The sequence below is a fragment of the Electrona antarctica genome (genome assembly GCF_951216825.1).
Source record: "Electrona antarctica genome assembly, chromosome: 5".
NCBI lineage: Eukaryota > Metazoa > Chordata > Actinopteri > Myctophiformes > Myctophidae > Electrona > Electrona antarctica.
In genome coordinates this window covers 37,089,007-37,107,194 of record NC_136810.1, presented here as the reverse complement: position 1 = coordinate 37,107,194, position 18,188 = coordinate 37,089,007, and the positions used below count along the sequence as shown (strand labels likewise).

General features: G+C 42.8%; 1 protein-coding gene across 1 annotated transcript in view; it reads left to right on the top strand.

The window, feature by feature from the left end:
- Nucleotides 1-18,188, top strand: part of iqsec3b (IQ motif and Sec7 domain ArfGEF 3b) — a gene marked incomplete at both ends in the record, with an annotated part of 68,473 nt that overhangs the window by 3,729 nt on the left and 46,556 nt on the right. Inside the window, one exon of the mRNA XM_079500885.1 lies at nucleotides 10,921-10,998. Coding sequence (XP_079357011.1) covers nucleotides 10,921-10,998 — 78 coding nt within the window. The remainder of the gene's footprint in view (nucleotides 1-10,920; nucleotides 10,999-18,188) is intronic.

Here is an 18,188-nt window from a genome sequence, read left to right as displayed (position 1 = left end):
TTGATTGAAGTAGTTAACCAGCTCAATGCAATTCATTGTTCTAGTCTCTGTAATAGAATTTGATTGTCAATGGTGTCCAACACAGCACTAGAGTCTAACAAAACAATTGCAGAGAGAACTCCTTTGTCTGATGCAATTAGGAAGTCATTTGTAACTTTAAACAGTGCTGTCGCTCTGTGCTACGGTGTAAATTATTTTTATAGAAAGTCACAGCCGGAGGTGACTGCTTTTTCAAGGATCTTAGATGGAAAGGGAAGGTTAGATATACCTGTAGGTTGGCTAAAACACACAAGAATAGGTTTTTAAAACCCTTAATTAGGTAGGGCAGTTACTGGAGAGAGAAGATAAAGTTAATGTGTATATAAATATAACATCACATTACAGTATGGCATCTGGCATTCTCCCACCTCAGTTTAGAATGCCTGAAATCTGAGCTTTATAATCAGATATGGTAATGAGAGCCTGCAGATTCAGATTTATTTGAAGCCCGATCCATTGTTTTGTTACAAGTTCAAGGTTAAGTTTAAAAACATATGGGTCAAAGGTTCTGCAATAAAAACAGCTTACATTTTTCTATAACAGAGATACAGTTTATTCGCTGGGATTTGGCCTTGACAGATTTATTTTTAAATTATTATTATTCTTGAGAGTAGCAGCAACAACACCTTTAGCAACCAGCCACCACATTAACCTTATAACAAAGTTCATGTTTGCTTATTGTTTATCTTCCATTTAATTTTCTGAACAAATAGCTCATGCATATTTTCGAGACTTATTGTCTCCACCAGGCCGAAGGCATGGGGAGAGAGTATGTTTTGCACTCCATCCGTGTGTGTGTGTGTGTGTGTGTGTGTCCGTCCTTCCGTCCGTCTGTTACCAGCTAATCTCCGGCACCGTTAACCCGGTCGATGCCAAACTTTGCACACACACTCCCTGGATGCCAACGATGAACCTCTGCCCCACATTTTCCAGAACGGCCTGTTATAGCGCCACCATGAGGCAGCTTTTCACATTTTTTACCTAAAACTGCACCGATCTGCGTGAAACACTCCCTAGAGGCCAAGGACAAACCTTTGACCTGCTTTTTCCGCATCTGCCTTTTATAGCGCCACCAGGAGGCCGACTTTTGTAAAACACATTTTTGGATATTACTCCTCCAGATTCTGTCCAAAAATCTCACAAATCGTTACACAGTATCTCTATGGTCATGTGCTCAAGTCGGATCTGTCCGATATTTCATATTTCATCCTAATTGGCTATAATTGGCTTTCACAGTCAACAAAAGCCTCAAATCATGAACGCAGCATGCAATTTACGTGAAATCTTTCACACATTTTCTTACTAGGCTGAGGAATATATCCCACCCTTTTCACATTGGCCTGTTATAGCACCACCAACAGGTTGACTTTTGCAAAACACATTTTTTGAACAAAATGCCTCAAATCATCCAATTGCCATCAAAGGCGTATGAAGAAATGGCACCCTTTTCACATTGGCCTATTATAGCGCCACCAGGAGGCCACAACCTGACCTGCCCTGGTGGAGACCTGTGCCCTGAGGGGCACTTTTTCTAGTTTTCTATCAATTACACACCCATTGAAGCCTTGAATTCATGCAGATTTGTTTGTAACTCAGAATGTGGTTCTGAGTTACAAACTGGTTTGCGAAATCATTCTGCTGCAAAAGACAGGACAATGTCAAAGTGATTTGAAGCAGCGGTGCACCATATTGGACACGAGGGGCTACATCTTGTGTCGCCCCTTACCCCTTATCCCTAAACCCCTAATTTGCCATTTTTTACTATTTTGAAAAACCTTTTAAAATAGTTCAAATAGCAGATCTACAAGCTGACAACGTCAATGTAGATCGGCTATGGTTGAACTATTTTAAAATGTTTTTCAAAATAGAAAAACATCAGTTTAGGGATAAGGGGTAAGCTAGGGCCCTAGATGCACAGCCATCTTTAGTTACCTCTCTGTCGGTAGAGGGAGATGACAAACCTATGGATTGTAGCTTTAAATACATTTTCAAAGTAGCTTCCCCAACCCAGCTGATAAGATATGGTCGCTGTCCGTGTAATTCGGTTTCGCCGTTAATTACTGTACGAGATGTGAAAGCTCTCAGGAGACGGTGAGGCTCTGATGTGCTGCTATGTTAGACACACATACTCACGCACGCACAGCTGGGTCTTTCTCTCATTAGGTGATGTAGTTACTGATACGCTAACGCTATGCCGGTCTTTGCCTTGCATGGGAGGTGTGTGTGTGTTTGTGTGTGGGTGCGTGCGTGCCTGCATGCATGCGTGCGTGCGTGCGTGCGTGCGTGCGTGTGCACATGTGTTCTGTTCGTGAGATAGATCCCAGCAGGAGACCTGATTGGTCTCCCTGGGACTCCTCCCCTACCGAGGAGGAGAGGAGAACACATACAGTAGGAGGTAGAGAGAAGAGGACTAGGAAAGGATGAGTTAGAAAAATAAATGCAGATGTTAATGATCTTATAGCATGCAAATTACCTGCAAAACCTTTCCTTCTTTAGGGATGTCTCGGTGTGGGTGCATGTGTTTGCAGGCGTGTGTTTGCAGGCGTGTGTGTGTGTGTGTGTGTGTGTGTGTGTGTGTGTGTGTGTGTGTGTGTGTGTGTGCGTGTGCGTGCGTGTGTGCGTGTGCGTGCGTGCGTGGGGGGGGGGGGGGGGGGGGGGGGGTGCATTTTCTCCAGCACGTGCCTTCTAACCTTGCTTGAAACCCGAGTCGAGCTGTGCCTCCTACAGCAGTGCCACGGGGTAACTATTGATTATTCTTTGACAAGCGTATAAGTGATATATTCTAACAGTGGATCTGTTGCCATTCGAGTCAATGGCTTTGAGAAATAGCATAGTGAATGGGTGGATATAGTGCTAAGAGATCCACCAGTTCCACTCCTACAGTAATGTGTGTCCGGCTGGGCCTGTCCCTGTGTGTGTCTGTCTGTCTGTCCGTCCGTCCGTCTGTTACGTTTGTTGACCACCAAGTGTCACTTTTGTGCAGCCTATAACACACACACACAGGCCAGGGAAGAGGGCTTGTACAGTACAGTACAGTACAGTACAGTACAGTACAGTACAGTACAGTACAGTACAGTACAGTACAGTACAGTACAGTACAGTACAATTTTTAACTTTGTCATACAGTTACAGTCATAGTGTAAGGGTTCATATAACATTATCAAGCAACATAATCCTGTCCATTCATTTCATGAATGTCCATCATTGTTATCGGTGTCGTCTGGTTGGGTTCTATATTCAGTCCATTTCTCCCATTTTATGTATATATGTGCAAATCTGTGCATGCGCATGCACAACATGCATATTGCGGTACAGTATGTCGATTTGTGCGCACGTGTGAGTGAATTCATCTCCACCATATACCACTGAGCTTGTCTATATACCATAGAAGCAGTGGATGCTCAGAGATGACAGGTTGGTGTGTAGAGCAAAGGGAGGCGCGTGTCGGCGTGAGTGTGTTTTGAACCGCAGGGTGTTGGTGGTGCTATTGTTGCACGTGGATGTGCCTATGGGGGCACTAGAGAGGACCCCCCCCCCCTCTCTCTCTCTCTCTCTCCTCTCTCTCTCTCTCTCTCTCTCTCTCTCTCTCTCTCCCCCCCCCCCTCTCTCTCTCTCTCTCTCTCTCTCTCTTTCTCTCTCTCTCTCCCCCCCCCCCCCCCTCTCTCTCTCTCTCTCTCTCTCTCTCTCTCTCTCTCTCTCTCTCTCTCCTCTCTCTCCTCTCTCTCTCTCTCTCTCCCCAGCTGAGTCTCGTATCTGCCCCACTTAGCCCATGGAGCGAACTGTAATCAGCCATTCTCAGGAGAGAGAAAAGCAGGGATGTGTGTGTGTGTGTGTGTGAGTGTGTGTGAGTGTGTGTGTGTGTGTGTGTGTGTGTGTGTGTGTGTGTGTGTGTGTGTGTGTGTGTGTGTGAGGGGGGGGGGGGGGGGTTGCATTGCTTAGCCATCGTCTTTGATGCAGCCCTGGGTGGTGTCTAGAGGAAGAGGCTCGAGCCTGACGGAATTAACCATTATAAGGCGAAAAAGGGAGAGCGAGAGAGACAGAGAGAAAGAGAGAGAGAGAAGAAATGAATGATGAAGAGGATGAAGGAAGGAGAGAGTAAATGAAGAGACGAGGGGAGAGAGAGAGAGAGAGAATAGGGAGAGCAGGAGAAAGGGAGAAGACTAGCATTCTTGCTAGTCAAGAGAATGAGGGAGAAGAGAAATGGGGTCTCTGAGTCAGCTGACTGCCCCCCTCCCCCCCCCATCAGTTGCTCCCCCTGCCCTGTCCGTTCACCTATGTTAGTGGAGAAGTCATCACACCCTGCTGTTGTCCTCATCGGGTATATGGAGGAAATAATAATACCTACAGTATAATAATAATACCTATACCCCGTGGCCCGCAATCATAACTTTAAGGCCTATACCCAATAAAATAGAATTTCCCGGTGGGATAACAAAGGTATACAGACGCTAAATAGTCTCTCACATTTATATTTATTTTGTTTTTTAAAGATCAGCAAAACTACGCCACATCAAGGATTTTAGTGGGTAGGCCCTAAAATTATGATCGTGGGCTGTGGGGAATTACTTTGGGTACTCCAGGTTAATTCCGGTATAGTTCCTAGTTTGCGGTTCCTGCCTGATGACTACAAACCAGTGACTACAACATGACGTAACATATCATCCGCTCACGACCGGATCACACAGCGATTTAGTAACACAGACTAGGCTTTCCTCCGAGGTGGAGAGCTTGGTGATGTGAGGTTAGATGGAGGGAGGTTATGCGGCCCTCCCGTCTAGAGTTTGGTCACCTACGACGTTGCACCGTCGATCCGACTGATATGCCCATTATGGAGATATCTGTATCTGTCATTCCTTGTCTCTTTCATACCCATATATGGAGATCCCTGATGTGGCCGCCGGCCGGCCTCTATACTGTTATGTCTGAGTCACAGAGTGACAGGGTTATGTCTGAGTCATTTTGTAACAGGCCCTATTTGAATAATAGTATCTCAATAGTGTATATTTGATACATAATGTGTTGATAAATAAAATTAAAATAAAAATAAATGCCCAAAATAGGGACGGCAGCTTTAAAGTGGTTGATGTACTTCATTGGCATAAAGTTGCATGAATCTTATTGCCAAAGCAAAGCAAAGCATACATTGGTTGTGAGTTCTATAGGTTCGTTTTAAGTGCCGATAGGGAATAGAGATGTTTAAAGGGTTAGTTCACTTAAAGCTGTAGGATACATATTTTGACAGCAGAAACTGCCTGTCATAATTTCACCCCCCTCTGTATCGAAGTATTGGACAGTATAAAGATGTTCATATATATATTTTGTATTCATCTTTATGGACCCAAATCATACCCTAGAAAGCACAAGTGTCTATTCCAACCATGAGTGTTTTAGGTACTATAATATTTGACATGAATAAGTCAGTATAGTAGTCAGTTATCATTATGAAGTACTTAATTATACATGTTTATGAGAAGTTTATAAGTGTGTTCATAATGCGTTATAAAAGTGGGATGCATAGCAAGTGTAGTATTTCCTATACATGACTTTAAGTCCAAAAATCTGAACTAACCCTTGAATAGGTATTGCACATTTTGGTGGCAGCGTAGTAGAATGAATTTGAATAGAAGTTTGCTTTTGACCAGATATCTATCAATCTGCTCATAATATCAAGATGGAACAAAGGATGGAAACAGGGCGGTAATTTAAAATTGCTGGGGTCTAATTTGCTTCCTTTTTTTATACAGAGTGGTTACTTTTGCAAGCTTTAATTCTTGTGGGATGTCACGTGCCACTGACCGATGGACAAACTCTTTCTCTCTCTCTCTTTCTTTCTCTCTCTCTTTCTATCTCCCTCTCTCTCTCTCCGTCTTTCTCTCACAAAAAAACAAGAATCCTTGAAACTCACCCTCTCTATTAACGCTCTCGTCACTCTCTACAGGGTGCTCTCTGGAGAAACAGCACCGGCATGAAAGATAATCTTTAAGAAAAAGGAGGGATGAAGTCAGTAAAAGGGAGAGAGAAGTAGGAAGGGAGAGACAGCAGGGGGCTTGTATAGTGTTTAAATATTCACCTGCTGTCTTTGTAAGAGCTGTTGGAGGTAATGGCTGCTATGTATATATGTGACTTGTACATGGATGGCCTCTGCTCTGTGTGCGCTGCGTGTGTGCTGCGTGTGCGCTGCGTGTGTGCGTGTGCGTGCGTCCACACGCGTGTGCGTGTGATCTTCAAACTCTGCTCAGAGGCAGAGTTTGAAGATCAATTCATGTTGGGAAATGACATTATCATAGTAAATAAATTAGGCCTACTAATGCCTCTTTGTCCCCATGTGACCAACCCAAGCTGAGCCAAACTTAAGAGTGAATACGGGGGATAACTGAATAGCTCCCATGCGGTAGCAGCCCCCCCCCCCCCCCCCCCCCCCGCCCTCCAGGCTATTTTGTTAGATTTATCAACAAAGGAAGTCACAAATATCCATTATTTCACCAGGGAAAAAATTGCAATTTATGCCAAAGCTTATCGATTTTTTTTACCCCACACATATTTTCAACACGTTTGCACCCCAGAAAAACGTCTCATCAGTCACTGGAGCAGCTCGGACAGTTTAACCTTTTTTCCGGGTGCTATAGTACAACAAGAAGAAACGTTTCGATCTTTCACTCTTCCTCCAGCGTCTATCCCTTCTGCAACTGTTGTCCCTATCCTTGTGAGGCACCGGATTAGCCGTATATTAGGATGAGGTAGACTCCCTCTGTTTACATCTCATCAGTCATTGGAGTGTCCCTATAACCACATGGCACGCCTGTGGAAGTCAATAGACCACTAATTATTTGGGATGGATTCCAACAGACGCACAAATCGAATAGTTTAGGGAGCACTAAATAGTGAAATATATACTTTACTTCTCAATTAGGCTTTTCATTTTTTAAGGAGAGTAGGCATTCCACGCTCCTTTGTATTATTTTTGAGGGGCGCTAGCCCCTCCTATGTCCAGTTTTGTGTGTGTGTGTGTACCCCATAGTGATGATTTGATTGGCAGAGGGCTTAAAAAGTGATGATAAAAAGTGAGGACGCCAAAAGTGATTGGCCGGAATGTGATGATGTATGATGATAAGAGCGCCCCTCACTTCAGTGTGATTTTTTCTACCCACACACAGAGAGCGACATGTCATGAGAGAGAGAATGCAAAGAAAAGAAGGCTCTGGTAGGTGTCTGGGTGATGCAGGGGTAAAGTTCATGCCCATTCCAGTGGGTATGGATTATTCGAATCCCACTCTTAGGAACACAATTGGCCGTGTTCGTGTGTGGGTGTTCTCTGTTGCTGCACTATAGCGATTATCTTGGTCTACTGCCTGTTCAGCAGGGAGTGGAGGGATCCTCTGCACACATTCCGCTCTCCTGGTGAAACCCCTCAGTGTGAACTTATGGTCTCCATGAAGGAAATATTCCTTTGAGTTACAGTTACAAGTTACAACTAGTAAATATTTCAGGCTAGGTTATGGTCAGTGTTAAGATCAGGGATAAGAATTTGGGAGTTTAGTAGTGGTTGACATGGCTGTGGTTATAGTTCAAGTTTGGGTCAGGTTGAAGGAAATCGGCTTTTGATGTGCACACAAGGATAAGAATACAATCCAGGGTGCTGTATACTTTTTAATCTGCTCTGAAGAAGGCTCAGCGTCAGCGTTCTCAAATAAACATGACAAATTGCATCTGAGCCAGCCTGCATCTTTTATTTTGGAGTGACTTCCACTTAGTTGGTTTATGATTTAAACAATACAGAGTGCGTAGCGTTAGTCCGACGTCCCAATAATCCGACACCCATAATACTAATGAATAATAATTAATTGCATTTTTATAGCGCTTTTCCAAGTGCTCAAAACGCTTTACAATGGTTAATTCATTCATACATTGGGAGGTGAAGTGGCGAACAGTCAACGCCAGCGTCCTCACTTCCCACATTCACGCACCAATGGCATGGTGAGTGAGTGAGTGAGTGAGTGAGTGAGTGAGTGAGTGAGTGTGTTTGTGTGTGTGTGTGTGTGTGTGTGTGTGTGTGTGTGTGTGTGTGTGTGTGTGTGTGTGTGTGTGTGTGTGTGTGTGTGTGTGTGTGTGTGTGTGTGTGTGTGCATGTGTGTTTGATTGATTGAATAGTTTATTAGACAGAATGTATAAACAGCAACAGAGTACAGTCAAACACCAACAGGGATAGCACCAAAAAAAGTCCTTGCAGTCTTGTTTCCATGTAGGCCCTATGCAATCAATTCATAGATATGACATGAACAATAAGAACAAGATTCAATATCATCATAGTAAAAACAACCTAACAAATTAACTGTTCGTGACGGAACGTTCCGCCAATTAGAATCCAACCGGCAACCACTATTGGCGGAACGTTACTTCAGATAAGCTTTATTATTGATATCAAACCAGGTCACTGATTTTTTTTGGCTTGGCTTGGCCTTTCCTTCTTCAGCGATCCTAGGCCAGTTTCGCGCATCCGCAGTGCCGTTCACTTCTTGTATACAGCCGGACTAAAAAGCTGAATAACTAAATCTACGGAGCTCTCCATGGTTTTGATAAAACGTGCGATGTTCGGAGGTTTTTGCTGATTATCCGGTGATCCCGATTGGAACATTTGTGCTTTCTAGAGCAAGGATGGCTTCATTTTAGCTCGCTAGCATTGAGGCTAATTATTTAGCATCTAAGATGGCAGCCCAAGCCGGACGTGTATAGCGTTCAACACACTAAAACAAAGTAGTTCCGGGTCGGCAGTCTAGCGTTGGCTCTTGCGTCCACTAGGTGGCAGTCAACATGTTAAAAGATGCAAGTGATTTGCCTTTTTTGAGAGAGGGGGTCAGGGCATTCCACGCTTGTGTGGCGGTGCTGTAGTAGGAGAGAGAGTGTGTGTGTGTGTGTGTGTGTGTGTGTGTGTGTGTGTGTGTGGGGAAGGGGGGGGGGGGGGTGTTGGTTGAGTCTTTACTACATTACCTCTGGGCACCATATAGGGTTGTTGTGCTGTTACATTTTTGGACAGTCAGCACTAGACCTGCTGACTGTCTGTCATGGCTGGTCTGTGTCACAGCCATGTGTCCTGAGGCCTGGATGGACGACTCACTGGATCAGTGCCAGAGATTCACCACTGCCTGACATCCTTATAGCTCAAGGACACCAAACCATTAAAGATATTTTATGAAGCTTAATGGCCTCTTGTTTTATGAGTGGGACCATGAGCCAGAGAACAACTGCTAGGGCATATAACACTGTAAAATCATGTGACATGTGTTTAAAACCAAAACACCAGTGTGTAATAATTAAATGCCAAATGTTTATTTATGGCCATAACTACAGTAGAACACGAGTACACCTCAAACACATCAAACAGTTTAGTGTTCTAATGCTTTTTTTAAGGTTTTTTTTTCGGCTTTCGCCTTTATTTTATATATTTTTTATAGAGGGACAGACAGTATAGGCTGACAGGAAATGGGGGAGAGAGATGGGGGAGTGACATGCAGTAAGGGCTATCGGGATCGGGAGTCGAGCCCGCGGCACACTGCCAGGCTTGGACTACCGGCCAAGGTGACTGGACCGCTGAGCCACGGCCCAGGCCTAGTGTTCTAATTCTAAACACGTGTATGACTGACTTTTGATTGTAGACCTAAACAGTACATACACATAAATAAACGTATTTGCCGGTGTGTTACCGGTGACTAAACATGTTCTTCTGTTTATAATCTAAACACTGAGACACGTTTAAATAGTGTTACAAATAAGTGTTCAGTACTAAACCCTTGGATTTAGTGTGCAGCAGTGGTGACTAGGGTTGTCCCAGAGCCATCTTAATAGAAGAGTTGCGATATTGAGGGGGCAGAAAACAGCCCGGTCACGTGGTTCATGTACTCGCGCGAGCCCAAAGACTCCAATGCATTCCGTAAACTTCCGGTTATTCCCATTCTCAATAGAAGTCTATGTAGAAGAGCCGCCATTGGACTGGCCCCAATGAGTTTGCGTAACTCTGTCTTACTCTATGGCTCTGGGTTGTCCTGATCCGATAACGGAGTAAAAAAACGTGATCGGGACATCCCTAGTATCAATATTATATCATGATATTAGATTGGATATTGTCTGTGATTTTGCATATTGTACTATTGTGATATGGCATAAGTGTCCTATAAAATATAAATATCGGATCGGGAAAAATCGGTATAGGCAGATACTCAAAATCAAATGATCGGAATCGGATTGGGAGCAAAAAAACCTGTTCGGGACATCCCTAGTGGTGACCATTTTATGGTTCCATCGATCCAGACCCCATTCATTTTTCCCATAGATAGGTGACTCTTTTTGATACAATGACAGTCATGGCGGCAAGACTAACTGTTCAGGAGAGGAGAAAAACTGATTTTCTTCTCCAAAATGAGTTAATAGCACAGGCAGACTCTTCACAGCATGTCTGAAATAAATGTCAGAGCTGAAATCGACATGTAAATATGAACATATAAGCTAGGTATAATGTTAGAGTCAACTCGCTGTTTTCTGTATGACATTACTCTATAAACCATATCTCTCTCTGGTGGGTCAAACTGAACAACCAATATGTCAATTTGAAGCTATGATTCCCTGCTTTCATATGACATGAAAAAAACGAAAATTAAAAAAATTCAATGACTTATCCTCGGTCAGAAATGGTCACAATTATTTCCAAAAATATTTGTATATATATTTTTTTAAGCCTAGAATCAAGCCATCCAGGATCCTGGATGCCCTTTACACTTGTGTGAAGTGAGGGGCGCATCACTTAAAACAGTGACAACATGCTTTCCTTCCTCCCTCTCTCTCCTCTTTACTGACCGCATGTCCTTTCTCCGTCCCTCCATCCTTCTGCAGGAGTCAGACGGTGCTGCATCAGTTCTGTTGCCCCGCCCCAGAGAACCCTGCAGAGACTGACACCACTGGCTCCTCTAGGTAAGACTGACACATGCAACATCCAATCAGAAACACTGTCACTGACCACTAGGTCACTGACCACTAGGTCAGTGACAGTGAGAGAGAGAATGCGTGTGTGCGTGAGTGAGTGAGTGAGTGAGTGAGTGAGTGAGTGAGTGAGTGAGTGAGTGAGTGTGTGTGTGTGTGTGTGTGTGTGCGTGTGCGTGTGCGTGTGCGTGTGCATGTGTGCATGTATTAAGCCTGCATTCACAGCAGTTACGTGCTGTTATTATGCATCGCATGTGTGAGTAAGTGCTCACCATCAATACAAAACAAAAACCTATAGCTGTAGCCTGAGGGAGCCTGGGATTAGAGTCACATGCACATACTGTATGCATATACCATGGGGCAAGCGAGCTGTAGAAAGGCAGAGAGAGATGGATAGAATGAGAGGGAGAGAGCAGGAGCGGGGGGATGTGGTGGTGTGGTGGTAGATGACGTCTTATGGCTATGACTACCATTTCTAAGAATAGAGTTTTAGACATTTTTTAATTAGGCCCCTTTCGGTGACTACTGCTCGTGTATGTCTACGTATAAGCAGTCGTCATTGTATTTGCTCATGCTTTGCGTGTACTACACAAACAGCCTACACGCCGTGTAGGCTGTTTGTGCGAAGGTGGGGGGTTCAGTTGTGCGTCGGATGGGGTGCTTATTTGCAATACAAGAGGTTTCACTCATGTCAATTTCAATGAGTCACTTAATGAGATTGAAAAGTCCTATTCATTCAGCATTGAGGGTAATTTGATGGCCACTTGTGTCGTATGTCGCCCTGAATATTTATTCCCTGTATTGAATCTGTGTCCTAGCTTCTTGCAATTTGCAGCCTTCTCTCATCCTCTCTGTGAATGTGAAGGGGATACACTAGGGGGATACTGTGTGCCGTAGGCTCAATATGTTTGTCACCCCCCCCTTCACATTCAATACTGTAGATCACGTGATCTTTTGTGGCCAGTTGTAATTTCCTGGGGTCTAGTTGGACTATAGTAAATACAAATAAATTCATCACCATAATTTTTTTTAAAAAACATTTACATATTTAGCGACTTCGAATGCCCCCGCCCCCCCTGTCAGAAATAGCTATAAAATCGATAAAACGAAAGAAAGCAGCAAATGAAAAAACACTCGTCTTTTATTTTCTCAAATAACAACCTAAAACATGAACCTTGGTTGAAAAAAGTTGTCTTTAAGTACATGTACATGTAGGCTACTTATTGTACTTATAGTTATGTTAGGGTTAACCCTAACTAACCCTAACACACCGTTGGCTAAATAAATGTTGACCATGGATCTCATTCTGCGCTGCACAAATTCTTTACCAAAACTAATATAGAATAATTCAGCAACATCTTGAAGTAACAAATATATAGAGTTGCTGAATTAGTGATGTTAACTATTTGAAATGTACATGTTTTGGGTGATTTGGACATAATGTAATTTCCACCCATGAATAGTAATAATAAGTACTCTTGGTGGTGTAGACTCGCAGTGGCTTTCAACCTTAGAGTAGGCTATATATGAAACCAGTGGTCCCAGAGGAAGTTCCAGGTGGTCCCCATGCAGTTAAACTTAAATGATGGAAGAGTTGGTAACCAAATGGACCCTTATAGATCATTAAGTCTTGAGAGCGTAAAATGAAACCAAATGGACCCTTATGGGTCCATTTGGTTTCATAGCTACATCATTGTTAAACATTACTTAAGCAATATTGCACAACAAGTCTACACAATAAGAGAATGTAGAAGAATAGTTTTTTGTCTGTTTGCTTGTTATCTCTCCTAATGCCGAGCAAATAATGTTTCCAAACAGTGGGTCGGGACGGGACTCATCTTTGTGTCGTGGACCAAATTTCATGGGTCTCAAGTATATATCTCCGACCTTTAAAATTATATTTTCAAACAATTCATAAATACAATGATAAAATATCATATATTCGCTCCGCGTTGTGAGCTGAAATGAAACCAAATAGACCCTTGTGGCTCCATTTGGTTTCATTTGTACACTCTCAGTTCTGGCGGTCCTTGAAATTAAAAGGTTTGAGAACCACTAGTGTCTATCTATACACCGCACTTCATCAAAACTGCCTTGAGATAACTGAACTGCCGTTGTGTAAATACATGTACGGTTAGGGATAGGGTTAGTATGAAACTGTGTCTTGATTACACTAAACAAATCTCCCTACCATTTACAATACTGCGTGTTATTTGCTTCATAATAACTGTCTCTCAAATTGATAACATCTTATTAGGTACTGTAACAATCCATCATAGAGTAGAAAACAGCACTCTGTGTGCTGACTGCTGAGAGGCATGAGTCAGTGGAGCGGAAATAACAATGACTTCGACAAACACTCCAAAACACTCTTATACAGCACACACACATCCATACATTAAACATCACACGATGTGTTGTCATTTATATTGTATGCTGTTAAAGGAGATGTTTAGAAAGGCTTTATTTTTTAAAGGACCCTTATATTGAAAGGCCTTCTTGATTAGAAGAGGTCACTGTGACATTTGGTCTGTGTGTGAGTTTAGATGATTGCACTGGATACTAGTAATCAGCTGTGTGGGCACTGGGCTTGCAAACATCATTTGTGTTAGAAATTAGAGAGAGTGCATCCACTTCTTCTCTGTGTAACAATGTGATGCTTTTCCTTCTCACCTTCTACGTACCTTCACCATGAGGCAATGCTGTAAGTTAGGACTCATATGGAAGTATTGTATTTCATGTTGTGAACTTGTGAATGTCAATTTCATTCATAATAAGTTAATGTTAAAAAAGAGCATTTCATGGTAATTTTGGATTAAAAAATAATTGTATTTACAAGTACTGTAAAAAGAACAGGACAATTGAACGCATGTTGTATTGCATTTTATTTTGTTTGTTACTCCATGACCTTGTAAAAGACAAAGAACCATATCAGCAAAGAACATTCAACGTCACGATTCTGTCATTCTTTTTATGGGAATTGGAGTTTATCTCGCTGTTGAGCTGAAGTTAAGCATACACTTTGGCAGGAACAGCACACGATATGACTGGAATGTATATTGCTTGTGCAAATACATTTGTAAAAAGAAAAAAAATATATATACGCATGCGCGCACACGCACGCACGCGCACACGCACCCACGCGAACACGCACGCGCACACACACACACACACACACACACACACACACACACACACACACACACACACACACACACACACACACACACACACACAGAGCGTATCCATGTCATGTCATGTGTTACGCACCAATTCATCTAGGGGTAAAGGGTACAAAATATATACAGTATAAGTATATGCAATATATGCATAACATAAAATGGTTGTTCTTAATACAAATGGCTCAATAGATACATGATGGCAGTTAACATTGCTTATTTAACTCTAGCTGTTCGCTATTATTCTGTTGGTTAACTTTTGCTTATCCTTTTGGTTTATGTTTAGCTTCCTTCGGGAAGGAGTGTTGGGTTTCAGTCTGGGAACACCCCACCACTGTACCGCTCTGCTCTAATATCCAACCCTATTTATAATACTGGTTATCGCTATTATAAATGATTGCCAATATACTTCAAAGTCGATTAACTCGTTGGAAGACAGGCAAATTGGCTGTCTCTTATAGTAGACGCTCTGAGGCCTCAGAGCGTCACATGACCGGCTCGGCCAATGAGGGTGATCAGGACCTCACGCAGCTTCTACCGGTTCTCGCGAGAGATGGCAAGCGAGAAGGGAAATCTTTCGTCTGCAACTTGGGAAAAACACAGTAACAACTAGAAAAAGTGCCCCCTCGGGGCAAAGGTCTCCACCAGGGCAGGTCAGGTTGTGGCCTCCTGGTGGCGCTATAATAGGCCAATGTGAAAAGGGTGCCATTTCTTTATACGCCTTTGATGGCAATTGGATGATTTGAGGCATTTTGTTCCAAAAATGTGTTTTGCAAAAATCAACCTGTTGGTGGTGCTATAACAGGCCAATGTGAAAAGGGTGGGATATATTCCTCAGCCTAGTAAGAAAATGTGTGAAAGATTTCACGTAAATTGCATGCTGCGTTCATGATTTGAGGCTTTTGTTCAAAACGGGGCAATCTTGCAAACTGTGAAAGCCAATTATAGCCAATTAGGATGGAATATGAAATATCGGACAGATCCGACTTGAGCACATGACCATAGAGATACTGTGTAACGATTTGTGAGATTTTTGGACAGAATCTGGAGGAGTAATATCAAAAAATGTGTTTTACAAAAGTCGGCCTCCTGGTGGCGCTATAAAAGGCAGATGCGGAATATGCAGGTCAAAGGTTTGTCCTTGGCCTCTAGGGAGTGTGCATGCAACGTTTCACGCAGATCGGTGCAGTTTTAGGTAAAAAATGTGAAAAGCTGCCTCATGGTGGCGCTATAACAGGCCGTTCTGGAAAATGTGGGGCAGAGGTTCATCGTTGGCATCCAGGGAGTGTGTGTGCAAAGTTTGGCATCGACCGGGTTAACGGTGCCGGAGATTAGCTGGTAACAGACGGACGGACGGACACACACACACACACACACACACACACACACACACGGACGGAGTGCAAAACATACTCTCTCCCCATGCCTTCGGCCTGGTGGAGACAACAACAGCAGCACTGGCCGTAGTGGCACAGCGTAAACAAGGCTTCTGGTAGTCCTGATATATAAGCTTACTCCTGACCGAGAAACACCATCATTCCCCATCCTTGCTGGCGACACACTTGCCCCGTTTCTATTTATTATTGCTGTTGATTATGTTGAGATGAGATGAGATGAGATGAGATGAGATGAGATGAGATGAGATGAGATGAGATGAGATGAGATGAGATGAGATGAGATGAGATGAGATGAGATGGGCTACCAACTAAACCCTAGGAGAAGCTCTCGTCATCCTGCTACATACCTAACCGACTTCGCGGATGACATCGCGCTTATCAGTCAATCATTGGAATACGCTCAGCTCTCCTTCAGTCTCTTGAGCAGGCCTCCAACTGTGTCTTTATCTTAACGAGACGACAACTGAATACGTAAATATATGCAAATCCAACAATAACCACATTATAAAAACACTTAACAACAATCCTCTGAAACAGGTTGATGACTACAAGTATTTGGGTTCATATATATCTTCTTCCCAAAAGGACTTTCAAACTATAGGGTATGGCCTGGTCAGCCTGCAATGACATGCATAAGATCTGGTCATCCCAGCTTAGTAAGATCCATCCATCCATCCATCTTCGACCGCTTATCCGGCTCCACCAGAGTACTCCAGACTTCCCTCTCCAGATCAACATTAGTTACTTCCTCCTGGGGGATCCCGAGACGTTCCAAGGCCAGTGAGTCGATGTATTTCCTCCAACTGCGCCTTGGTCTGCCCCGGGGTCTCCTCCCAGTGGGAGTGCATCGAGGACCAGTGGTGGAAAAAGTACAAAAATATTTTACTAAAAGTAGTAAAAGTACAGTTATTCTACTTGAATGTTACTTAAGTAAAAGTAAAAGTAACCAATTAGAAAAATACTTAAGTAAAAGTATAAAAGTAGCTCACATTAAATGTATCAAAAGTACTTGGTTTTAAATTGTACTTAAGTATAAAAGTAAAAGTACAAAGTACAAGTACAAAGTACAAGTAAAAAGTACAAAATGCTTTTCAAAATGCCTACAAAATAATTAAGTCCCACATACATTTTTCATCCTGTCAAAAGTGGTTTGCCATTCATTATCAATGGCATTTAATGTTTGTGTTTACATACACGCACCCTCAGGGTGCAAGCTCACACAAAATATATTTCACAGTCAAATACATATTAATTTAGGGGTCCTAGTCTTCATATATACTCTAAGGTCCTAGTGGAGAGAGCCATTGCAAAACAGACATCATATTAAGCCCTTCACTAAGCCCCACCCACTCCACTCTGTGAGGGCAAGCTGTCCTGTCACCCATCACATAGATGCATGTTAAATGATTTCTCCATATAAATAATCGATCATGCTGTTCCCTGCCTTGTCCTGTACTGTCTGAAGAATGCTGTATTTTTGAAGTTTGTCAAGCTGTTTTTCTGTTTTTCTTTGATTTCTTTTATTGTCTCTGTTTTTGTTATGTATTTTTGTTTTCTTGTATTCACATTTATGTTTGATTTCTGTTTCATTGTTCGTGTTTCATTTTTTGAAATAAAAACAAAATAATCGATCAAGAGCCAGAGCTTGAAAATGTCTTCTAAATCTAGTCAACAAAGCCTGCAGTATAGGCTATGCAATGTGGATGACATTATTTCTATAAAGTAGAAATACAAGGGAGAAAGTTGAAACAGATATCAACTTTAACGACCGTCCCGTTCGACAGAAGTTTTGATGCAATGTACGGTAAGACTACAGTGATTAGTATACTGTTTTGTACCGGTATGTGTTCACAACACATACACAATAACAGCTATGATGACGAGCTGTCGAGCTGACGAAAACAGAGCCGATGCAGAAGCAGCGCGGGCGTACACACACACACACACACACACACACACACACACACACACACACACACACACACACACACACACACACACACACACACACACACACACACACACACACACACACACACACACAGGCGAGGCGATGACTTTATAAACGTTATGCTGAAAATTTGGGGATTGTGAAATGACTGAAATCAAGCAAGCCCCGCATATTTCGCATGTTGTGTGCGCACTGTGCGGAAATATAATGAATTGCATTTTTATAGTGCTTTTCCAAGTGCTCAAATCGTTTTACAATGGTTCATTCATTCATACATTGGGAGGTGAAGCGGCGAACAGTCGACGCCAGCGTCCTCACTTCCCACATTCACACACCAATGGTGGCAAGCTCACACCGACCAACTCATTGGAGGCAATGTAGGGTTCAGTGTCTTGCCCAAGGACACTTCGACATGTGGATAGGAGGAGCCGGGATTCGAACCGCCGACCCAGGATTCATTGGACGACCTGCTCTACCTCCTGAGCCACAGCCGCCCATCCTGAGCCATAGCCGCCAATATGCGATTAAGATTTTAATTTGTAACGAAAGGTGTCGAATTTTAATGTAGCAGATTAAAAGTACGATTTTTTCCTTGTAAATGTAATGGAAGTAAAAGTAAAAGTACAGAAAAAGAAAAATACTCAATAAAAGTAC